The sequence below is a fragment of the Mustela putorius genome, unplaced genomic scaffold (genome assembly GCF_011764305.1).
Source record: "Mustela putorius furo isolate JIRA1106 unplaced genomic scaffold, ASM1176430v1.1 tig00003983_pilon_pilon_pilon, whole genome shotgun sequence".
Classification (NCBI taxonomy): domain Eukaryota; kingdom Metazoa; phylum Chordata; class Mammalia; order Carnivora; family Mustelidae; genus Mustela; species Mustela putorius.
Window position 1 is genome coordinate 22,486,252 of NW_025422123.1, and position 25,897 is coordinate 22,512,148.

At 38.5% G+C, this 25,897-nt stretch overlaps 1 protein-coding gene across 32 annotated transcripts in view; it reads right to left on the reverse strand.

Moving 5' to 3' along the window:
- DST (dystonin) overlaps positions 1-25,897 on the reverse strand; it is a 471,262-nt gene that overhangs the window by 167,097 nt on the left and 278,268 nt on the right. For 29 of the 32 annotated variants that reach the window (XM_013045864.2, XM_045071198.1, XM_045071195.1 and 26 more), the window contains 5 exons: positions 9,286-9,398; positions 9,084-9,190; positions 6,329-6,448; positions 3,882-3,977; positions 3,655-3,782 (listed from right to left, as the gene is read on the reverse strand). In XM_013045864.2, the coding sequence (XP_012901318.1) occupies positions 3,655-3,782; positions 3,882-3,977; positions 6,329-6,448; positions 9,084-9,190; positions 9,286-9,398 (564 nt within the window). Of the gene's footprint in view, positions 1-61; positions 795-3,654; positions 3,783-3,881; positions 3,978-6,328; positions 6,449-9,083; positions 9,191-9,285; positions 9,399-25,897 lie in introns of those variants that run through there. The other 3 variants (XM_013045871.2, XM_004772399.3, XM_004772400.3) reach the window with 3 other exon arrangements.

Consider the following 25,897-nt stretch of genomic DNA (forward strand, 5'->3'; position numbering starts at 1 on the left):
CCCCTGAAAAAAACGTCTCCCTGCCAAAAGACAAAACAATCCGACAATAAGGATTCGATACCTGTGTCCATTGAGGGACTCATTGCCGAAGGTAATGCAGGAGTTGATTAGTGTTGGACCACAATTAACTGAGAGAAAGTTTTCATTTGAATCCAGACTGGTCCGGGTGCTAGTAGTGTTACTAAACACGGAATCACTGCTTCGGTAGCTGTAACTACTACTGTGCATTTTTAGTCCTGAAATGATGTTCCTTCTCTGACCATTCCAAGCAGACGAAAAAGCAGGTCTGCTGAAAGCTCTACTTCTAACGGTGAAAAGCGGCAGCTAAATGTCACTGCCGTAACGGCTCCTTAAATATGCTCCAACTGGCATATTTAACACGCAGCAAATAATATGCTGATAACTATTCAAAAGAATCTTGCCGAAAGGCATGCGTTTGCTAGCTGAGGTTTGCCTTTTGTAGCCCGCATTAAAACTCTACAAGTACGGACAAGGCAGGCTGATCAGGGCGTCACTGGAAAAGATTTGCCAAATATTTTCATCAAGAGTCATCCCATCACAGCCACCTAAAAAACAACTCAGATGCCTCCCTGAAGCCCAGGTACAATTAGTAAAGGCTATTCAGGCAATACCAATCATCAGCTTAAAAACATAGCCTGACTTTTGTAAAGAGCCCGGTCTGTCCCAACTAACACAAGGTACTGGTACTCAGAAGCATCTATAAACAAATGAGTTTGATGTGAAAGAAAGGGCATTTCCATTTTTTTTTTAAGATTTTTATTTATTTATTTGAGAGAGAGACAGTGAGAGAGAGCATGAGAGGTGGGAAGGTCAGAGGGAGAAGCAGACTTCCCATGGAGCTGGGAGCCTGATGCAGGACTCGATCCTGGGACTCCGGGACCGTGACCTGAGCCAAAGGCGGTTGCTTAACCAACTGAGCCACCCAGGCGCCCCGGGCATTTCCATTTTAACTGCCATGTCATTTATCAGGTTAAGTTAACTGGAAAAGTGACCTTTCTTTGTATAATATGTTCTCAGGAATGTTACCGCTAATCTTTTTTTTTTTTTTTTTAAGATTTTATTTATTTATTTGACAGACAGAGATCACAAGTAGGCAGAGAGGCAGGCAGAGAGAGGGGAAGAGAAGCAGGCTCCCCACTGAGCAGAGAGCCTGACGTGGGCCTCGATCCCAAGACCCTGGGATCATGACCTGAGCCAAAGGCAGAGGCTTTAACCCACTGAGCCACCCAGGCGCCCTGTTACCTCTAATCTTACTATAGTCATTCTAATTTTTTTTTTTTTTTTTTTTTGGTAACAAGAGGAATTGCAGTTTATTAAAATTTCATCTCTGCTTAACTAGAATGTACTAATGATAGAATAGAGTTAGTTTCAGTCAGGGTTAGATAGTCCAGAAGGAAATCAAGGGTCCTCTGACTGGCAACATGAGAAGGACCAACGTCCTTGCAGTCACTTTACATTCTTAAAAGCCAACGTGTTAAGTAGACTATCAATGCAATGCTCGCAAATTCAACTTGTCTGTGCTTGTTTTTCCTTTCGATAGATTATTACCATGGCAAAAGAACATTGGTTCTTTCTCATTTATCTTTTACACATTCCCATGCCACATAGTTATTATTTGCAATTAATCGTTAATGCCAAAACACTTGTTGCATCAAGAAAAATGAAGGCCTTTATCCAACCAAGTTCGTAGAACATTTTTGTACTCCCAATACTACAAAGCCAAACTGTTGCTTCTCCACTCTAAAGGTGGGTATTTTTCTTTTTAGATAGCGAGAATGGGGAAATTTGGGAATATCGTGTTAGTAAATAGAGAAGTGTCAAATAATAACAGCAGGACTAGGATTTAGTAAGCAATTATTATGTGCCAGGAAATAAAGTAATCATTTTACATGTATGACCTCTTCTCATATTCAACTACCAAATGTGGTAGGTACAATTTTTCAGCCTGTTTATAAATGAGGAAACTGACGTTTGGGGAGGTCAATGAACTTGCCTAAGAATACATGACTAGCAAGTTGAGCTAAAAATCTTATTCAGGATTCACTAGCTCCTGGACCTTGAACTCTTGACCACTGCATTAAAATCCAGTTACTATTCTGACAACTAAAAATCTACTCACTATCCTTTCTCAGACATACTTTTCCATTACTTCTGATAATTAGCTTAGTGTATCATTTTAATTACCCAAAATTTTCTCCTTCATAAAAGGTCCATCCTAGGTATTTCAAGCTTATTCTGGATCTAGATCCAGTTATGGAGATAGAATCTTACACTGTAACAGGAATGTAATCAGTAATGTCATAAATAACTGACAAGTTAAGACTTGCTCTTGTATTTTCAATGCATTATTTCCTATTTCAACAGTGTGGAAAGTCATGTGTAGAACACAAAGAACATGAGTGTACTAAGTGCCTCTCTGTGTCCCAGGCAGTGAGTGCACTGAACACTGGCAACACGAAAGACAGCAAAAACAAGTCTATCTCCACATTCTCAGAACTCATAACTGTGAACAGGCAGCCCTTAACTAAATGATCACAGAAATAAATCAAAATCACAATTGAGATATGAAAGAACAATACATGTAAATAGGACATGTAAAAAAAAAAAAGAACAATACATGTAAACGTAAATAGGAGAGTTAGAGCCAAGACATCTGAATGAGCCTGGGAGATCACAGGAAGTTTCTTGGCGAAGTAACACTGGAGCCGGGATATGAGATTGATCAGGAGTGAAGACAGACAGTGAGGATGAAGACTTCCCTGCCAAAGGAACAGATGGTGCAAAGATCCTGTGTATGGAGGAGGGCGGGACCTTGGCACATTGGGCTCCTGAGAGGCAGTCAGTGTGGCTACACCACTGAGAGCAAGGACGGTGTCAAGTGAGGCGGCGAAAGAGCCACACCTGACCGCACAGGCTTTCTATTGGGAGGCCCAGAAGCTCATGAGGAACAGAGACCACAGTTCCCTTCCCAAGTGCCAAAGTCAGGCTGTGAGGTAAGTACTATAATGGAGACAAATCCATTCAACAAATGTCTCCTCATGTCTAAGCAGTGCTTTCCCGGGCAACCAGGTATAGTGGGAGAGAGAATGATAAGAGTTAGTGATGATTTCATGCAATAAAGGCATCTGTAGAAGTGAGAATTTGAGCCAACATTTCCCGAGTGTTTTCTAGATGCCATTTCACTGCCCTCTAAGGGGAGACAGACTAGAGTCTTGTTCTCATTGTCCCAAGGAAAAAGGGTCGTAACAAAAATACAGCAAGAAACAAAATAAGTTAACTGCTAACTACATATCAGCTTCTGGATCCAGGCCCTATATTCTCAGTATGGGAAATTCTCACAAGTAATTTAGATTATTAGATGAGACTTCACACATCAACCCAGTCTATCAGGTCCCTAATTAAACATTATTTCAGTCATTACTCCTCAAACCTCTTGGAAGAGTTTCAGGATAAAAAAATGAAGAATCAGAAAGACTAATGACTTATCCAGCATCACACAGCCAAGGACATGAAAAATATAAATGATAGTCCTAGGTCTGCCTGGCTCCAAAACTGAAGTTCCTTCCAAGAGAACAAAAAGTCACCTCCCCACGCCCAACCTCATACCCACAGCAGAAAACACCTCCAGCCTACCTTTCTACTTCTGGGCGAAGGGCCTTCTCCCTCTCAAGCATGGCAATAATGAGTTTCCCCCACTCTTTCTCAATGTCATTTGGATGATAACCTTGCAGTAGTTTGATACGTCCAAATTCTATCCAAATCTTGAGAAAACAAAAAAAAATTTTAAATGAAGAAAGGATATTAAGAAAATACTAAAAATAAAGATTGTGCCTGACAATACAACAGAAACTTCTGCTTACCTCTAATAACTTATATAGGCGTTTGATTTTTGATTTTTCTGTCTCCTTTGGTGGAATTTCTGTTTCTTTAAACTGTAAATACTGATTATAAAGTGCCTAAAATGAAAGCAAAAATATAAATGAAGGCCCAAACTTCAAAGACCTATTTTCATTACCGCATAACATTACCACTTCAAATGATATTTACCATGTCTTATGCATTCAGGGGAATTCCTTTATAAAACTGACACTCAAGGACAATACCAATTCCCAGTTAATCAATGACTAGCTTCAGTATGCAAGATTTGACAAGGGTGTAATTACTGACGTGAACCGTGAATCAACATATGCCATGAGGGGATCTGGATAATAATAAACTGTGGCAGTGTTTAGCAGGGCTTTACTAAACATCTCTCTTCATACAAACAAGAAAACATAGACTTTAAAAGATGCTCTTTCCAAATGCTGTACTTTTAGCTTTTAGTTTTTGGAAAAATTATCTAATGCAATTCCTATAAAGGAAAAAGCTATTCTCTTTTGTATCATAGATCTATCCTTGAAAATAGAACTCTATCACACAGAATTCTCATCACATAGCTAAGCCTTGGTTTCAATGTCCCACTAGCCAAGCTAAACAGATCTTTTAATAAACAAATACAGATGTTATTGGCTGCTGTTATTGTTATAGAAGTTTCAATCATATAATTAAATTATCTGGTTTATAGAAACTATTTGAAAATCTCCTAAATACAACTTATTATATTAAAAAGGACATTTGTAAAAATTATGTAGATAAAACTTATCCACATTTAATAAGCATGCTCTAATTATTTCATTTTAATTCATGCTATTTAAAAAAAAAATTCCCCCCCCAAAAAAAATTCCCTGTCAAACCTCAGACAGCTACATTTATGAAGGATTCCCATCAATGTTTCATTGGCTAATGAAATTATTGGCATTTCCTATGACATTTTCTTCCGTGTGTTATGTGCTATCCTAGGCACTACCAAGTAATCTGTGTAGTCCTCAAAATTCTTCCAAATCCTTAAGAATCTGCATTCATCAGAAGCCAGTACAAATTTACCCAAGTCTCTTGACAATAGGAATCCATCTGGAAGTAAGCTGAACTTGAAATCTAAAAATTGCTTTGAACTCAAAATGCAATGTTTCGGGAAGTTCATTAGAAAATAAGTTCATGATGCCATTATGTGCTACACACCATGCATGGTGGCTGGCGTGAGAGAAGGGGGAAATGTTTCTGGCCCTGGAAAGGTTTGCATCCACATAAGGGAGACATCACACAAACAACTTTAGAACACTTAAAAATCATCACAGCAACACATGCCAAGTCGTTTCGTGCCAAGGACCAACTCCCCATGGCAGTGTGAATAAAAACTGTCCCACAGATGCTTTGTACTGATGCGTGAACACAACGAATCTCTTCCACAGGACCCGCCCTGGATTATTACAGATTTTGCAATTCTAGTTTGATTTAAAAAAAAAAAAAAAGCCTATGATTTAAGGAATTAGACTTTGTTGTTAATATTCACATTATCAGTTTCTTGAAATAAAGCAGACTACTTTGTTATTAAAAGTCCAAATATATAAAATGAGACAATATTCTTCAGTAAGTGTACATGTCTATAATTCTTTAATATTTCTATGATGTCTTTGCATCAAAGAGGTGGACCTGTTTTTAGGCAGTAGCAAATGTTTTTATTAAACGATTTCATTTATACTGGAAGTCACATTCATACTTTTACTCCATGGTGAAATAGAGTTTATATCTCTTGCTACACAAAATGAAGCCTCTGAAGCAGTTTTTAACAGGGTTCAACCACAGGCACATTCCCAACCACTGTTAAACTTGTCCCAGCTTCCCAGAGACCCCCCTGCCACAGCTGTCTATCTGGTTAGGCTCCAGCCCTCCCCATGCACCAAGAACACTTTGGCAATGTCAGTTTCAGGGTCTCTCAAATTGTATCTTATCACTCTCAACAATTCAAAGCTAAGGGACTATAAATCTCTAAGATGTTGCTGTTATTAAATTTTGATTATTAACATTTACCTCTGTTTTCTCTGAGTAGGAGATGAATAAATTTAAAAATTGCTTATTTACTAGTGGCTTGCCAAGGGCAATTTTTCTTGAACTCCTGGAATTATTGAATTATGATAACATTATTTAGAAGTTTAATAATCAGGGCACCTGGGTGCCTCAGTTGGTTAAGCATCTGACTCCTGATTTTGGCTCAGGTTATGATGTCAGGGTCATTGGATCGAGCCCCACATCCAACTCCATGCTTAGCGCAGTCTGCTTAAAATTTTCTCTTTCCCTCTGCACCCCCTTCCCACTCACATGCTCTCTCTCCCTCTAAAAGAAAATAAATAAAATAAAGCAAAATAAAAATATATTTTTTTAAAGTTTAATAATCGACTCAATCCTTTGTAACTTCTACAGTGACACAGACCTTTAGTTCCACAGGATTATTAGGAAATGTTCTCTCAGACATTGTGGTGACATGGTGTCTAATCCACTGAATGAGGTAGTTCACCATATTCTGGTATTCAATCCATTTGACTTCAACATCCTAAAACAATAAAATGACAGAAAAGATCCATATCTGCAGATAATAACAGTCATATCTAACACAACTTAGTCAAAGGTCATTCTGTGAATTTCTGTGTCTTTCAGCAGAACAGTCAGAACCAGCTCAACGTCTTCTCACTCTCTACCCAGTCCCACATAAACAGCTTGAAAAAACATGCACGTAAACATTTGACAATGAAGAGTAGCCTAATGAGTGCTACTTCTGATCCAGAGATAGTGGCTGCCTGGGGCACTGTGTGAAGAAGGCTTCTGAGGCTGCATTCAAATGCAGCAGGGAAGAACACTGTGATCATTTTGGGGTGTTTTCTGGGCACCCAGGAAGAGGGAGTAATAGCGTGAACAAGCCAGGTTAGCTGCCATTGTGTAGATCTAAATCCACTGTCTATCTGAAACCCAAAGATCTATATAGAATGTAGGAAAGTAGGTAGGAATGAAAACTATAGGAAATGTATATGATAGGATTACTCATTAAACAAACTTTAAAAATGGAGTAAACTGGAAGGCTGTCACCTGCTATGTTCAATTAAGTATCTGATGAGTGTTTATTATGTTCAAAGCATTGTGCTAAGTGTTACAGTAAGAATTTAATACTTTAAGAAATAATACCTTTTACCAAAGAGTCACTGTCTAAATGGGGAGGCAAGAGAGTTGTAATATAAACAGCTAATCAAAATGAAAAGCAGTATTTAATTAAGTGTTGAAATACCTGAAAGAGGTAATACACACTAAGGGTTGAGATAATAATTGGGTAAGCATAGATGTGCCTCAAAAAGGTCACCAAAGGATTCTCAGGAAAGGTAGTCCCTGAGCAGTCCTGCAACAACCACTAAGTAATTCTTTGGTGGGCAGGGGGGGGGGGTGGAGGAGGGAGGCTAAAACATAGGGAGTCCCGAGTGAGTCACAAGTCACAGCTCTGAACTAGATAGAAATGCCCGGACTACAAGCAGTCTGTGTTGAAAGACTAAAGCTAAAAAAGTAGGTAAGCAAATTAATATATACAGAATTTTTTTTAAAGACTTTATTTATTTGAGAGAGAGAGAAAGAAAGAGATCACGAGCAGGGGCAGGCAGAGGGAGAAGCAGGCTCTCTCTGAGCAGGGAGCCCGATGCAGAACTCAACCCCAGGCCCCTGGGATCATGACCTGAACTGAAAGCAGAGGCTTAACTGACTGCGCCACCCAGGCGTCCCAGCATATGCAGAATTTTAAATGTCAGAAGGACTAGACTGGATTTCACCTTACAAGTCAATATGTAATCAATGAAAATTTCCAAGCTAAAGACAAAAGGTTTTAGGAAGATCAATTTGATGACAATGTGCAGTACTGCTGGGAATGGGATGAGATGGAGATGGAAAGTATCAAAGAGCTGTCGTCCTAGTCCAAGTGTGAAGGGGTAAGAGTTAGGAACAGGGTGAAGGGAATGAGAAGGCAAGACAAGGAACGGCTGCAAGAAACCCTCTCAAGCAACATTTGACACTGACTTGTTGGCAGACATCACAGCAGGGGATGAGCATGGAGCAGGTTACTCAGGGATCAGGAGAGGATAAAGCCCTGAGAGGAAGAACAAAATGAAGAGAATGGAAATAATTCTAGAAACAAGAGCACACAGAGGTGAGAAAGAGACTGAAATGAGAGCTCACCAAGATGAATTCCAGAATCTTCAAAGTAAAATAGAAAAATAAAAAAGAAGAAGAAGAAGAAGAAATCTGAGAGAAGAGGAGAAGCCCAGGGTAAAGGGGTTCATCCTCAAATTCATAACCCTGCAGGGTTTCCTGTTCTCTTCCAGAAATGCCTAAGTACATGTTCATAAAACCACTACAACACGCATGGTTGAACTGAATCACACAAATCTTTGGGAAACAGTGGGCAAATGAGGAGCCCGAAACCCCCTATACTGGACACCCCACCCTGCTTACTAAGTAGCTCTGGTAGTTTGGCAAAGTCAAATAACCTTCCTCTAAATATCGTCTTTAAATCGGAGAAAGAATTCCTAGCCAAGTTATTTCATGAGATGATGAGAGTCAATAACATTGAAAGTGATTTCAGAAGTTGAGAAATTCTACAGACACAGAACGATTATCAAACACTGCCAATGTAAAACAGCAGCAGGTTAAAAATGAAAAACTCCAAAATTCGGTGGTTTAGAGCTTTCATTAATAAATGAAAAGAATATGTATGGCCTACTTTATTTATGACAAAGAACAAATTTTTTTTGAGTTATGCTTTAATTAAAATGGTGGAATAGTGTCATGAAAATGCAGACAGGGCTGGCTTATTAAATAGCATCTTAACTCAAATTCTTTAAAGAATATTTGATATTGGAGTACCTGGGTAGCTCAGTTGGTGAAGTGTCTGCCTTTGGCTCAATTCATAATCCCAAGCGCCTGGGATTGAGTCCCATGTGGGGCTCCCTGCTCAGAACGGAGCCTGCTTCTCCCTCTGCCCCTCCCCCTGCTTGTGCTCCCTCCCTCTCTTTCTCTCTCAAATAAATAAACAAAATCTTTTTTTAAAAAAAGAATACTTGATATTTAAATACTGTAAAAAGCTTTATCAAAGAATTCAGTCAACTGGTCATTACTGAATTAGCAGCTTCTAGGATGGAAAAACCAATACTCACATTTGCACCAATACCTTCGCCACCTTCAGGGACTTTGGGAAATGCATCATAGAGAGATGACACGTAAGTTATTACTGATTTTTCATCAGGTGAGGAGACATCAACATCTATAAGCAGCAACATAAAATTATTTCAAATGTTGATAGATTCCTTTTAATCAGACTCTCATGTCAATCTATACCTAGTTAGGACAACAGCTCACCTTCAGGATCCAGAAGTCTTATAACACCAATTTTTTCTGCTACATAAAAAGCGTGCTCTAAATTTGCAAGGTTGCTTTGAACAGCAACAGTATTCATGTCTATCAGGTCCGGCCTAGGAAAAAATTCACCATAATTAATTAAGTTTTCTCACATGCGAATTCAACATTACACTTACATGTTGACCTATTTACATAACATTTCTGCAAATACTAATATTAAGCCTGGGTTGAAATACAGAGACTTTCACCAAGTATTTAACATTGCTGACTTCTCTCAGAAACTCGTGGATGCCAAAACCAAGTACAGGGAGGAAACTGTAAAAATTAGAATGTGTATGATTTTTTACAAAGTCTATGAACTCCTCCTCATCAAATATATATGAGTATCTGTCCCCTTCAACCTATGTAAGCTCCACTATTCCAACAGCATCCTTCCAATCCAACTAGAATCCTATGTTTCTCCCCAAACACGAAGGTTTATGCTTTAGTTCAATGCCACATTAGTGGCATCTACCATCCAATGGACAGGATGCCCTTTCCTGTCACTGTTGTCCTCTCACTATTCACTCATCTTTAGAAGCAGAGATCAAGCTCCACCTCCTTCATGAAGCCCTCACTAATCTTCTCCAACCTCATTTTTCTTTCTGTTCCTTGAATTCCTTACACTCCTGGGCCTATGCTCATCAATTTGACATTTAGAAGAACCACATACTTCCCTGCCCTATTAATTCACTGTTTAATGTACATGCATATCTTGCTTTTCACCTCTCAGTCAGCAAGAACTACGTAATAATAAACTTTCGTATTTTATCCTTCTGCTGAGACAGAGTGGTACAGAATTAGCAGACAGTATATATCTATAGATAAATTGGTAAGCAGGTTAGTTAATTCTGAGTCATAAATGAAAGACTAAAATAAGCACTAGTTTGTATTTTCCCAAGATTGCATATGAGCATGCCTGTGTATACGCATGTGTGCATACACACACACACATTCTCATATGCCAGACTTCAACTCTTCCTAATTTGTGAGACTCCCGTGATACTCTAAACTATGGGGATACTTTAAAGCTAGCTCTGTTTATATACAAGATTGGAAAAGACTTCCCGAGTACTCCTTGTAGAGAAAGAGGCAAAGCAGTTGGTTGGAAAATTAACACAATGCCAAAAGCCAGTCAGAAAACATTCCTCTCAAAGACAAAGCATTAAAAGAATGCAAAAACAGATGTAGAAATTGTAAAACTCAAAAAGAGTGGTCCCCACCCCAAAATCACTGAGTAAGAACCCGCTCATCAAGTTCTAAGGACAGCTCTCAACAAAGTCCACAGACATTCTGGTTTGCTCAAAACAATCATTTGGGAACTGCACAGGAATGGGAGGACTCTGAGATCGTGGGGGAGGACTGACATGTAAATTATTTTGAATACTACTTGGAAAGCTGTTCACAGAAAAAACTCTTTGAAAATATATTGTCAATTTTAGGAAGGTATGCAGCAAGTTGTAGTCTTCTTTTATCTGCTGAGAAAGCAGACCTCCAAAGTAATCTACTTATAGTTTTTTAGCACTTTGAAAACTGTGCATACCTTGAGACCTAACTACCATGACCTACCTACCTATTCCTGGGAAATTATTAGGAAATTCGTTAATGTTTTTCACAGGCACTAATATGATCACTTAAAAGTGATCCTGCATTTATTATAGGACCAGTAAATTTACTGACAGCAATAGAGGTAAATGACTTATCTCTAAAAACAATGTTTTTTATTCACACAGAAGCATTCTGAAGAATCTGCCCATCTCAAGATTACTAAACAGGTGAATATAAGTCTAGACAAAAACAAATACCTCAAGTTCAAAAAACTGTTCTGCTTCCGTAAAGTTCACACATTTTGAAGAAATAAAATCCAGCCTTTCTGAGTTTATCAAACCTCCCAACAAGAAAGGGCTCGTTGTTGTAAGAACCCTGCCATTAGCAAGAACGTAAACACTGAGTAATCCCAGAGGGAATGAATAAAGTCATTGAAGAATCAAGTTTTTGACTAAGAGAATAAAACATAAAACTTCCTTCAGCATGACATAGTCCTTTCAGCACAAAGGCAGTTGTATAATACACTGAGTATGGATAAGTCACCTCTTTTATCGTGACATTTAACACTTTAGTGGAGCAAAAACTGAAGTGGTGTTCCTCTGTAACACAGGAGACAAAAGTCAGCAAAAGGGGGAAAAAAAGAAAAACTGTAAAACCACCATGAAAAACTGACAGCCTGAAAGCTTTCAAAATTCTGTCCCTTCTTGAGCTCACATCCTAGGCCTTCAGTCATGCTCTGTCTTCCAATCTGCCTTTCCATTCTGTGTCCGGAGCTTCTGGGAGAGGCTTGTGCTGTGACATGTCTCTACGTTCTTTCCTCCTTACAGTCTCACTGAGATCATATCACCTTTAAAAACTTCAGCTACTGTGAAGTGTGTAAACCTGGCGATTCACAGACCTGTACCCCTGGGGATAAAAATATATGTTTATAAAAAATTAAAAAATTTTTTAAAAAAAACTTCAGCTACTTTCTACCTACAGAAGGTTTGTATTTTCTTTCAAAAGCTTTTATTTCAGTTTAAGATCTTCTTTTTGTGGAACTTTAATAGGAAATTTAATTCCCATTTTTAGGTCTGACTAACCAAAGTCTACCATGTGGCAAACATGTACAAGGTGGCACCCAGGTTTCTGTAATGCATTAATCATTCTAATTTCCCTATTTTCTGCAAACCTGTCAAAATCATATATTGTAAAACCCTGCCACTGAAAGTAATATATATTAGTCTTTTATGGGAAAAGGGTCATCCTAACTCTTAACTTGTGTTACTATTCTACGATAACATAAGCTTTCCTGAATGACTCAATCTTCACATGTAACAATTTTTTTAAACATACATCTATATCCTATGTTTCTTGCATAAATGATTAAAAACAGCTTACAGAGAAAAACACAAGAAGATACCACAAATTCTATGGTGCAAGTATAAAACTAGGATAAGGTCATAAGACAAAACGAAAAGCCAGGCCAGAAAGTGCAAACTACTTATAAGCATACTTAATGCCCTTATTTCAAAAATATAGGGCCAAGGGGCACCTGGATGACTCAGTGGGTTAGGGCCTCTGCCTTCGGTTCAGGTCATGGTCCCAGGGTCCTGGGATCGAGCCCCGCATCGAGCTCTCTGCTCAGCAGGGAGCCTGTGCTGCCTGCCTCTCTGCCTACTTGTGATCTCTCTGTCAAATAAATAAATAAAATATATATATATATATATATATATATATATATATATATATATATTATATATGGCCAAAAGGTATTAAAGTGGCTATTGCCATAATACAAAATAATTTTGGATAAAAGTAATGTTTATCTTTCATACAACACCCATGTTAAGAGTATTCTCTCTAGACAGGTATGTGCTAAGGTGAGTGCTGTGAAGTATATAAACCTGGCAATTCACAGACCTGTATCCCTGTGGATAAAAATATATTATTTGTTTATAAAAAATAAAAATTAAAAAAAAGAGTATTCTCACTACACAAACAAATATAAAATAGACTACAAAAACACACGCATATACAAAACCACATGCACATACACATGTATAATGGATATGTATGGATAGGTATGTATGCATTTATGTACAGATTTATAGTATGTATATGTTTATATATATGTGTATCTTATGTATATGTATGTATACATTATGCATGCATATGTATAGTATAGGCATACCTCATACAGATAGGTATGTATGTGGATATATATTATTTATTAACAGATATTAATATATTTTATATGTTACCACCCACACTGACAGCCAAACTAACAGAACATGAAAACTGTAGATAGGATTCTGAGAGAAAATTTGACAAATACAGTGTTATAAATGGCTGAAGATTAGCACAAGAAACTACCTAAGACTTCCACATTTCATCATGCTAACACTGAAATGTTCAACTACAAGGAACTACAAGGAATATGAAACAACATCAAAATACCTGGAAAAAACGTACTTAGAAATGGCCTTTGGAACACACCTGAGGGGACACTGATAAAAGTTAGCTAAGAGAAGAATGCATTAGTGCAGATACAAGAATAACAAATTCTGAACCAAAAATGTGATAATGGCTGAAAGGACAGATCTAATATCAATAGTCAATGTCCAAATCAGGATTTTTTTCAAAGTATGCAAAATTTATTTAAATTCACAGAGTTTATTTGGTTGTGTTGGCTCTCAATGGACACTCAATAATTATTTATCATATGGATACAGACCCAAGTTCTGGCTACCCAGGATCTAAACCCTTTTCCTGTGTTTGAGAAATTTTCCGTTTTAGGAATCATGAGAGAAAGAGAGGAGCAGAGACCATTTCCCAGAACAAAACAAAAAGACATCAGGTTTCCTTTTTGTCTCTTTCCTTTGCTCAAGAAATAAATGCCCACTACATATCTTGCCCCCACACATGACACTGGCTAATCAACTCACATTCTTCCCATAAGACCTGGTTTTCTCTGTTCCCAAATGCTGTCTACTATCTTTATTTGTGTACTTACTACAATTTGTTACAACTATGCACGTGTCTGTCTCTCACAATGAACAGTAGACTGCCTGAAGGCATGGTCTGTTTTTATCCATGTTTATAGCTTCAATATCTAGTATAATGCTCAGCACATGAATGTTTGAGAAATGGTTAAATAATAAAGAAATGAAAGAGCTTTGAGAGCTGGAAGGTACCATCTGATACCACTGATTCAAATTCCTAGAGATATTTTCCATCCCAGGTTTGCACCTTTCCTTTCCTTTTCATTAATTTCTACAGACAAAGCTACCGCCTATAGCTTCCAATCAGGATTCCAAATCCTTGTAAAAATCCACATAGAATAGGACACGATGTCATAGCTTCTCCATGAACTAAACACACATCCTCCTGAGGTTTCCTAAAGGCCTTTCTCTGCTGAAAACAATCTGGAAAACAGGCATGCGCTGAAAACAACCAACAAGGGATATATCATAAAGTTTCAAAAGCGTACGTTACTGCTTCTAGGTGTGACTCCTCCCTTCTAATGCTCCCATATGCCCTCAGCTTCAGCAGCTGGTTAAGTTGCCAGTTGGAATAACTTATAAAATAACAATAAACAACTGGGATTAATATGTAACAATAACTACTATGTGGTAGGCAATGCAGTGAAGCCTTCAAAGGCATTATCTCACTCTTCTCAACAAGGAGATGATACAACTTAAACAGGAACACAGTCTGACCAGGGACAGTTGGGATTCAAGCCCCAGTGTGTCTCAACACACAGCCTGGGCAATTCATTATACTATGCTGGCACTATAAACTGAAAACAGGCACCCTGAAGCTGCAAATTCAAGATAAAGAAAACACCGAAGGATGTATGCTTCTCCTGGTGGGGAGGATGATCCTGATCATAGTAATACAACCACAAGGGAGAGTGTATGTGTGTCAGTGTGTACCCACATACTCTGGAAAACAAACTGTGAGTAATGGGATATAGTTCCATACTGTTACCACAACAGTACTCACCCATATATATGACACCAATGTTTCCCACACTTTGCGTGGTTTTAGGTCCCTAATCCAGACTGAGAGAATATAGGGGGAGGCCTGGTCATCCATACTTTAACAAGGTTCTCCCCTACCCCAGGTGATTTTTTTCAGACAAGTCTGGGAACTAAATCATCTTAAAACTCCTCTTGTCTCTAATATATCTTTCATTTTCTTTCAAAATTATCCATATTCTGTTCTGGCAAAAAAGAAAGAAAGGAAAGGAAAAGAAAAGAAAAATCCACCATACTATCAGATAACTACGTATCAAGACCAAGACAAAGCTGACACAAACACAATCATGCCTACTGCCTTAGACTCTCACTACAATACAGCAAACCTTTTCCCTCTTGTCCTGTACTGATTCTTATTGCTTAAATCTAGAGGAAAAGAACCCATTCAGGATTAGGGGAGGATGGAGACACATTTCACAGCAGCCTAACCCTGGAATACACTGTAAAATGATGAAGTTTAGAAAAGACTGCATTTGGTATCAGAGTTTTTTAATCAAAATCAAAACCACGTAAACTTTGTGATTTGAGATAGCTGATATTTGAAAGGACACTGAGCAACAGTTTTACTTCTCAAGTGAAAAAAGAGAGAGAGAGAGAGAGAAAGTAGAACGATGGCTGCCAGCAGTTTAGGAAAAGGGGAAGAGTTCTGCGGATGGATGTATTAACATACCAAATGGTAAATGTTATGTTATGCATTATTTTCCCACAGTTTTTCAGATGTTAAAAAATTTTTAGGGGCGCCTGGGTGGCTCAGTGGGTTAAAGCCTCTGCCTTCGGCTCGGGTCATGGTCCCAGAGTACTGGGATCGAGCCCCGCATGGGGCTCTCTGCTCTGCGGGGAGCCTGCTAACTCCTCTCTCTCTCCCTGCCTGCCTCTCTGCCTACTTGTGATCTCTGTCTATCAAATAAATAAATAAAATCTTAAAAAAAATTTTTTTTAGAAGACAATTTTTACATAGTTGAGAGAAAAGGCTCTACTGAGGTAGAAAAAAGTGACAGGGCTGTGATTCAGATGTCTGGTAATTAAGTCCTAACTTCCTCTCTGAACTGTGAACACACATCCAGAAACCTATGTCTCAATTCCCTTCTACAAAAAGTGAAAATCAGGAATCAGAGAAAATCAGGAACTACAAGAATCACCTAGAATTCCAGTTATCCCTTAGGGAGTATCTCGAGGTGTGTGGGGGTGAAGGGAGGGCATCTGGGCTGCCATAGCCATGAGGTCTTAAGAAGCCACTTGATTTGCCCAAAGTCTCAAGAGAAGATTCATGTGAAAGTACTTGTGAAATAAATACACATACATGGGTGATTAAAAAGCATTCACTGCCATGTAAAGAACAATGTAATGAAAATGTCAGAAAAGGCCTCACTTGGTGCTCTAGTATGCTATTATAAGTAATTTTTTCCAGTCAACAAACTAGCAAGTTCATTCATTCACTCAATATTTAATAAGGATCTACTATGCGCTGGGAAGTGAGGCATTAAGAATTTAAACACTGTGTCTACGGAGAGCTCCGAATTCCAGAGGGAGTTCAAGAGTAAACCAGGAGAAAACCTGGCGGAAAGAGCACCCAGGCAGAGGGGAAAAGCGTGCATGTGCTCATGCCTGAAGGGTGTGTGAGAACAGGACCACCGCAGGGGAAGGGAACCCAGAGCAGGACACATGGTAAGAGACAGCTGGATGGATGAGGAGCCGAGACGATGCAGAATCTCATGAACTTGTTTAAAGATGCTGAGTGTTCTTCTAGGAACTACGGAAAACCAGTGAAATGCATTAAGGAGGATTACAGGAAACTAAAAGATCAGATTTGAGGTGGAAGAAATCTCAAGGGGTGAAAGTATTCCCAGAGAATCCAGGTAGGGGAACCAGAGTGGCTTGCGAAAGAATGTGGCAGCGGCAGAGGGAAGTTCACAGGCCAGGTGCTATCTAGAAGGTCAAATCCACAGACCCGATGGGTGAGGGCACAAATGAGAGTCAACTCAGAGAGCACAGAAGGTCAGCAGGCAACCCTGAAAAACTCCCGACATGTACTGGCCTCGTGGTTGAGTCTGCAGACGGAGCCGAGCGGAACAGCCACTGAGACAGGAAGGATACCAGGCCAGTGAAGGGTCATAAAAGCTGAAGAAAAAGAATAGGGTTTCAAGAAGAAAAGAATGGACAGTAGGGTCAAAGACTGAGAAGAAAAAGGAGGCCTGAGAAATGTCCACTGGATTTAGCCACACGGAAGTCATCCATGACCTCAGAAGATTTTGGGTGAATTAAGGGGCCAGGGGCCACATTAGAGTTGGGTGAGGAATAAACACGGAGTGAAGAAATGAATATGGAAGTACAGACAACTCTTTTAAGAAGTCTGGCCTTTAAGGAAAGGAATGATGCGAGGCAGTAGATGGAAATAAGCACAGAGTTCAGAGAGAAGCTTTGTTTGCTGTCTTATGAGCAAAGAGGCTTTGGGGTGCTTAAAATCGAAGGAGAAAGATTTGTGGAGACAGAACAGCTTAATGTAACAAGAAAGAAGGTGTCTGAGGCAATGGCACAGCTGGGATCCAGAGCACAGGAGGAAGGGTACAGGCCTTGGATGGGGGAGAGGGGATTCATTGCTTTATCAAACCAGAGCAAAAAAGGACCAGGAAAGATGCAAATGAAGGCAGCATGGTGTCTTTGGCAGCAAAAAGAAAGACATTTCACTAGCTGGCTTCAGTACTGCCTGAGAGCTGGAGTACAGATCACCCGTTGCCAGGTAGGGAGGAAAAGGCAGTGTGAGGGAGAGTAGGAGTGAGTTAACAGGAGTAGAAAAAGACTGCTGGTCGGAACCATTAGAAGCTGGTCATCATGGAGTCACAGTTGAAACGAATCTTTTCTGATTATATAACTAGTACATACTTGGCAGCATGCAAGAAACTGAAAGGGATTCTGTGGAAGTTAAAATAAAAAAAAAATAAAAAATAAAACAAAAAAAAAACTCCATTTACCTAGAAATCAGTCTTAGAACAACCTCTGTACTCCAGAACACCACGCACCTCCCCACACACCAAGCAAGAAGCCAGGTGTGTCACTCAACATTTGTTCTTCGATAGATCACCCAGTAACAATACGCATTAAAATGCCTCACTGATCCTATGACAGTAGAGCAGTTGCCATAACAAATTCCTGTAGATGACTGTCGGGATTAATCATGTTCAGGCTTAGCACGTTCTTACTGTTCTTATTGGTGCAAAAAGCCTCTCACCTTGGCCCCCTCCCCTCGGCGGGGAAAAAAAAGACCTGTAATATGGTCTTCGCCTCTCCCCAGCAAATAAATGTGAGCGTGTAAGAGATCCACCCACAGTTTCATAAATGGGTGTAGATATTCCTTTATGCTCATATTTGGGCACGTATTGTTGAAAGAAACAAAGCCAGGAAGGTAATTTTTCCTTTTCTCAAAACTAGATGCCTCAATTTATTTCAAATTTTCTTCCTACTTTTTTCTACAGAATGACTCTCTACCAACAAAACAGACAGCAAAGAATGAAAAATACCATGATACAGCAAGTTTCTTTTTTTTTTTTTTTTTTTAAGATTTTATTTATTTATTTGACAGAGAGAGATCACAAGTAGGCAGAGAAGCAGGAAGAGAGAGAGAGAGGAGGAAGCCGACTCCCTGCAGAGCAGAGAGCCCGATGCGGGACTCGATCCCAGAACCCTGAGATCATGACCTGAGCCGAAGGCAGCGGCTTAACCCACTGAACCACCCAGGCGCCCGATACAGCAAGTTTCTAACATTGGAAATTAAAAGATCCCTAATGAATTACAAGTCTCAGTTTACAGAGAAAAATTAACACCATAAAAGCCTCATACACTTTAACAAATACAGAGAACAGTACTGATACTGATAGACAAGTAATTGTTTCTATACCTACATTTTAGTGAACTTCAGTAAACCTTAGTCACTAGGGGATAAATATCTCCCCAAAAGGGGATAACAAAGAGATAGACCTCTCAAAGAAAAAGAGATGGATAGCAGACATGTTGGCTGCTCCTGCAACATAAGGGAAATCTGAGTGTTAGAGAAGGGTAAGAGAATGCCGATGGGAGCCCGGAGAAAAAGCATATGTCAGGTTTCCAAGGAAAGGGAGTCTTCCATCAAAACCCAGTTCCTCTTGCACTGTATGGTCACGTGTCCTGTTCTGAGTGGGTCAGCAGCAGCACATAGGGAGGAAAGGAACCTGACATTTATTACACACGTCCTAAATCTCTGACACTGTGACAGGCATCTTCTCCTATGTTATGTGATATGTTCTGATATGTTATCTCAAGATACCCCTCACAGCTGGCATTCTAACTTCTTTTTTTTTTTTTTAAGATTTTATTTATTTATTTGACAGAGAGAAATCACAAGTAGACGGAGAGGCAGGCAGAGAGAGAGAGAGAGGGAAGCAGGCTCCCTGCTGAGCAGAGAGCCCGATGCGGGACTTGATCCCAGGACCCCAAGATCATGACCTGAGCCGAAGGCAGCGGCTTAACCCACTGTGCCACCCAGGTGCCCCTGGCATTCTAACTTCTTAAATAATCATATCACTCTGAAATCTGCCAACTTATTTGATCATTTTCCCTCTAAATTCCTAAGACATACATGCTTGGACTAATAGCTCACACACCAAATAAACAGAAACACAAGTCTGCCATTTTAGCTCTGGCACATAGCTGAAAATCTAAAAGAAATAAAATAAAATAAAAACAATTTAATGCTTAAAAGCTTAAAAAATTATGAATAAGATGATAAATGTTAAAAGAACAGAAAAAAATGAGTGGGATTTAGATCTGCTAGACTGCAATTGAAGAAGAAAGGGAATGTTTCTCAAAGGCATCATGGAGGTGAAACAGTACAAGAGGAGTAGTTTCAATGCTGTTCTTCTCACAGACAATTCAGATATGGGCCTTAAAATTTTAAATGTATTATCCTTTGACCTAGAAATTCTACTTCTAGGACCTTATTAAAACAACACATTCACACATCTACACAAAGAAACATACAAAGCCCAATACTTTTTAATAGCAAAGAACATAATGTCCATCAATACGATGCTATTAAATAAATTATGTTACAGCCATACATTAGAATACACTGCAGTATTTTAAAAGAATAAGGGAAACCTATTTCTGCTCGTATGGAAAGATATCCAAAATAAATTAAGGAGAAAGAAAAATGCAAAATAACATATATGCCATTATCTCAAATGTGTTTTAGAGAAGATTATAGCAATGCTCAAGATTAGGTACTTATGTAAGTCATACCTCAGCAGAGTTGACCCTTCCCTCCCACCACCACACACAAAAAAAGTGATTATATATGCACAGAAAATTTCTGGAAGAATATCAAAGAAGCTGAACAGCTGCCTCTAGGGAATGGGACTGGGAATCTGGGGAAAGAAATCATATTTCAATGCATACCCTTTTATTTTATTTGAATTTTTTATTATGTTAATGTACTATATTTTCTGTTAGTTGCTTTTTTTTTTAATCACAGATACAACAAAAAGAAGGGCTGTGGCAAGGAATATTTATTGTAGAAATTGCTATAAAATGTACCAGTCTTACACAGTGAGCTCTGAGAATTCAACTGTTTTGAGTTTCTTTGATAAGTTAATAAGCAATTTTATTTTGCCTCACAAAGTGAAATACTTGCGATTGTTCAAAAAATTAGTAACTTTCAGGGCTCTGTGTCTATGCCTAGCCTATGGTCACACACAAAGCACCGCCCATACCTGTGTGGTGTTTGCACAAAGACATACACACCCTCGTACCTCAGGGTTCTGCAGCCTAAGGGCAGACCTGGTTCTGAAGGAAAAAAAAATATCACCTCATCACAACTAATCCAACTTCCTATGGGAACATTTCAGGCCCTAAAGGGCCTCCTCCCAGTATTAAACCAGTCCAATCCAGTTTAGCTTGTAAGGTTTGACTGAATCCAAGCCTGTGGCTGAATCATAGGCCTCCAGGTCAGACTATTAAACAAGACTCCCACCAGGGCCTTAAGTTGAATCTTCCCAATTACAGCATTTTGAAACATTTCCTGTAACAAAATATGATGGCCCCAATAAATTCTAATTCAAAATGCAAACAATGAACAAAATCACTGCTATCCAACTACAATCAGACAGGTGAAAAATATCTGGATGCCTAATTAGAAAGTATTTAAATGGTGTGCTCCTGATACCATCTATTTCAAAGAAGTTGAGTCTTACCTCAGTGATATACTTAAAACTTGCTTGTGAAAAGGCAGCCAGAGGTCTCAAAAGGAAATTTACATGAATGAACAGCAGCATAATTTAAAAACAAGACTAGGACTAACAGATACTAGCAAGAAGAAACAGTCTCTCTGCAAAACACATCCCCCCACCCCCACACACACGCATTTCAGTCCTGACATACTTAGCATCTTTCTCTACCACACCTCAGGCTCGCCTGGCTCTACCACACATTTTGCACTGTTCTTTCTGGCCTGTGGGCCCACGTTCGTGTTCATGCCTGCTCAGGCAGACGTGTTTTCACAGTGAGCGATGCTGTTTTGGAATTTGGCTTTCATCAGTGTTCTAGGGCAGCTATCTGCGTGCAGTGACTGATAAATTAAGACATGCTGGGGGCTGAATTTCAAGCTAGAAGTCAGAGCTTTGTTTCTTTCAAAAAAAAAAAAGGAAAAAAATCAATTGTAGTATGATACTTGAGCACTCTCTTAGATCAGAACACAGAAAAATCAGTTGAACCCTCTGTTTGGAACACCTGCTGTGAAGAATGTGTGCTACTGATGGGAATTTAAGTCCTCTATATCCAGACTCTACCAGAGTGATTAATCCATGAGAGCTTAGAATCCCGTGGCTGTGGATTCTCAGTTAATTCTACTTCTCTTGTTTTTAAGCTACTTAGTCATCGAATGCTTTTGTGACATCCTTTTGATTCAAGTCCATCAAATCCAGTCTTCCTTATTATTCTTTTCAATGAAAATTAAGGTTAGGGTCAAGAGTGAGGCTTATTTACCCAAGATCTCTTACCAGTTGTGGTTTTCAGTGGAAAGATTTTAATATGCTTTAAAGAAATGTAAACTATACAAACAAGTACAAACTAGTACAGCTATATGGCAGTTTAATTATTTGAATTCTTTGCATTAAAAACGGAACATAACAGACAGACGTTCCTAGAAGGAATTAGGAACAGCTTCCTAAGACAGAATTAATAGAAAACCACAGTTTTTGCATCATTAACCTATATATTTATTTTTAATTAAAGTATAGTTGACATACAATGCTATATTAGTTTCAGACATACAACATACTGATTCTACAATTCTATATATTACACCATCCTCACAATAAGCACAGTTATCTTCTGAATCATTGATCTATTTAAAAAGATCGAATAGGGGTGTCTGGATGGCTCAGTCAGTTAAGTGTCCAACACAGTTTAAGCTCAGGTCATAATCTCAGGGTCATGTGACTGAGTCCTGCATTGGGCTCTGAGCTGAGCATGGAGCCTGCTTATGATTTCTCTCCTCTCCCTATGCCCATCCCCTCACTTGCAAATGCTCCCTCGTTCTCTCTCAAAAAAACAAAACAACAACAACAACAAAAAACTATAGAACTATCCTTCGTAATCTCTTCCACTAAATCATACTACTTTATCATTCTTATTAGCCATTGCATAATCCATGTTCTTCAATTCCTTAGGATAATATGACACACCAAAACTATAGAACAGTTCACTTGTGGTTTTGCTCTTACTTATGCTAAGTGTTTTCATGTTCTCTTATTATCTCAGTACTTTATGAGCTGTTGCAACGCTACTTTCATTGATGGCTAATTCCAAGTTATGCAATTAAATGTTGGTTCTCATTAATTTCCTTCTTTTTTACTTCACATTAGTAAAGTACTGCTTACTGTTATAAACGAACATTCTCTCCACTTCAAAAGTCACATTCTTATATGGGAGCACTAATAAAAATATATGCTGGACATATACTTTTGACAGTATTTATAGTAACACAAAATCTGAAGGATGTTCTCTGTTTCCACTTTAGATCAATATTTCTAAATCTTCAGAAGATAATATACATAAAAATCTGACGAGAACACTTATTAAAAACGGTATTGGTTTATTTTTCAATGATAAACAGTATCCATTTTCCTTCTAATCTCCAGAGAAATCTTTCATATTCTCTCCAGGACATGCAAACTTGCTCCCTCAGGAGACCCACATCCCTCCTTCCAACCGCCACAACAACAATCTGAAGGTTCTTTCCTGCTAAGCCTTCACATCCTCTTAAGCTCCTTATTGACCAAGTATTCCATACATCAAACCTGGTATTTCAGTAGAAACCAAACACAAATTCCACCTCAGATAATTTTTATTACATAAGTCAAATTGAACTCATATAAGAAAGTCTTTTTATCCAAAAACTATATCCAAAACTCAATTAAGTGGAAATGTTCCTACAGCAAATCCAAATACATCACAAAATTTGTGGAAATAATTATTAACTAAAAACAACTATAAATTAGACACTACTGTATTTGTGATTACTATTGTCCAATATCCAAAAATTTGCTTATAGGGATTTTACAATTGTTTATAACTTTCTCAATTCCCTTTAGTATGTTAAGGCATTCAACAGTGAAAATTATGTGTAGTTCAACCCTATCCATTTAATTCTTACACATGCGAGAAGAAAAAACTCGATTTTTTTCTAAGTAAAAAGAAAAGTCTGAGGACCTTAGCTCAAAATATGGTTCCACACATGAAAGATTTCTTCCAGTGAAAAAGGCCACTGTCTTCTAAAAAGAATTTAACTGATTTAGTATCACTTAAATCCACCAAATTACAAGTTCAAAACAAATAACATTGACGAGATCCAAATTCTCTCCTAAAGCAATATGAGCTCTAAATCATTAAACTTTCCGAGGAAATTTTACCATCTCTGACAGATAGTGACTTATTTAAGTACTTAAGAGAAAAACACATAGCATGCGTATACTAATTTGTACTTCTACTCCTTCACAAGTATTGAAGAGACAATGTCTTGAGACCATTGTTTTGTTTGTTTGTTTGTTTGTTTGTTTAAATTCTAGTAACACAAGATTAACTTGATTTCAATAGTCTTTTTAAAATTTTTTTAATTTTTTTTTATTTTTAAAGATTTTATTTATTTATCTGACAGAGATCACAAGTAGGCAGAGAGAAAGAGGAAGCAGGCTCCCTGCTAAGCAGAGAGCCTGATGCGGAGTTAAATCCTAGGACCCCGGGATCATGACTGGAGCCGAAGGCAGGGGCTTTAACCCACTAAGCCACCCAGGTGCCCCGAAACCATTGTTTTTAAAAGTCAATTATTTTAGAAGAATAGCTGGCTTCTAAATGCTTTGTTTCTACTTAAAACATTTCAAAGAGAGAAGAGCACACCCTCAAAGATCCATCATGACATAAATCCTTCAGGTATAACAATCCAGATATTTTTATTCAAAGGCCAAGAAGATCTTATCATCCTGGGTATACAATGTGCCCAACTACACAGGCCTTCCTATGGCCTCCTGTTTTAAGTCACTTGAGAAGTACATTGTGATCACTGAAATGTCTATAACTACTAAACCCTCTTGGCATTGTGTTACTCAAGGAGATCGGATACTTTATTTTCAGCATGTGTAGGCAAGTTGATTCTGTCTTTTCCTTTTAATCAGGCAGACTGTACCTACCTCTACTGAAATGTTGTTTCATAAAGGAAGCGGACTAGTGGGTGTTTTAAAGGGGGATTGCCATGTGGATGCTTGGGATATCTGTTACAGTGTTACCAATGTTGAAATTTCCAAAATAAAAATGAGAAAAAGAGAAGAAGGGGAGAGAAAAGGGGAATGAATGGAAAAACAGAAAGAAAAGGGAGAGAGACAAGGAGAACGGGATTTTAAATCATGCAGACCTGGATTAAAACCTCAGCTCTACAATGTATTAGCAGCATAACCTCGGCAAACCCAAGGTTCCTCCTCTGTGAAAGTGGGATAACAACAGTCCCTGTTTTGTTGGACTGCTGGGAGACCTGAATGAAGTAAGATATGGAAAGCAATGAACAGAATGCCTCACATATAGACAGGTAACAAAATAGTAACTACTCTATATAATTATTGTTTTTATCAAATTAGTTTGTTAGTTTAATGAGTTATAGCTTCAGCTTACTCCATCTAGGAAGACAGTTCTTTGACAACATGATGTAATCTTTGCAAAACTAAGAAAAGTAACTAAGAAAAGATCAAGAAATACACTGTTTTCAGTAAATATTTTATGGGGATCTAGCTCCTTATAAGACAATAAAAGCAAGGAGTCAAAAACCAGAGGCCCCAGGTCTGAATCTCAAAGCTGACTCTTGCTGGCTATGTAGCTAAAAGCAAGTTTTACCCCGTGCCTCAGTTTTTGTCTGTCAACTGATAATATTCCTATAGGAATGTTGTGAGGACTAAATAAGTTAATGCATGTAAAAACTGCATAGGATAGCGTCTGACACTTAGTAAGTGCTATGTCAGTATTAACTGGGATTTAGTTGTTAATAATTCTCAGCAGATGGGGTGCCTGGCTGGCTCAGTCAGAAGAGCACCGACTTCTGATCTTGGGGTTGTGAGTTTGAGCCCCATGTTGGGTGTAGAGATGAATAAATAAAACAAATAAACTTAAAAATATAATAACAATTCTTACCAGAAAACTTTTAACCACCCCAAAGTTGGCCACTTCTGAACCCTGCTACTCACTAGAGTAATGAGCCTAGGAGACTATAATTTGGATATGTGTGAGCTCTAAATGAGAACCACACCCTCACCCCACCATTCATCAGTCCTCTGCATGCACAACTGTGCTCATCCACCTGAAGATTCTGTATTATCAGACCTTATTGTCTTCCAAGTTACCAGCAAAATCCAAAGGGAGTGTTATAGCTATGAGAGTCTGTGTGTGCCCACAAGCTTAGAGTGATGATCTCGTAGCAGTGGAAATGTGATGTT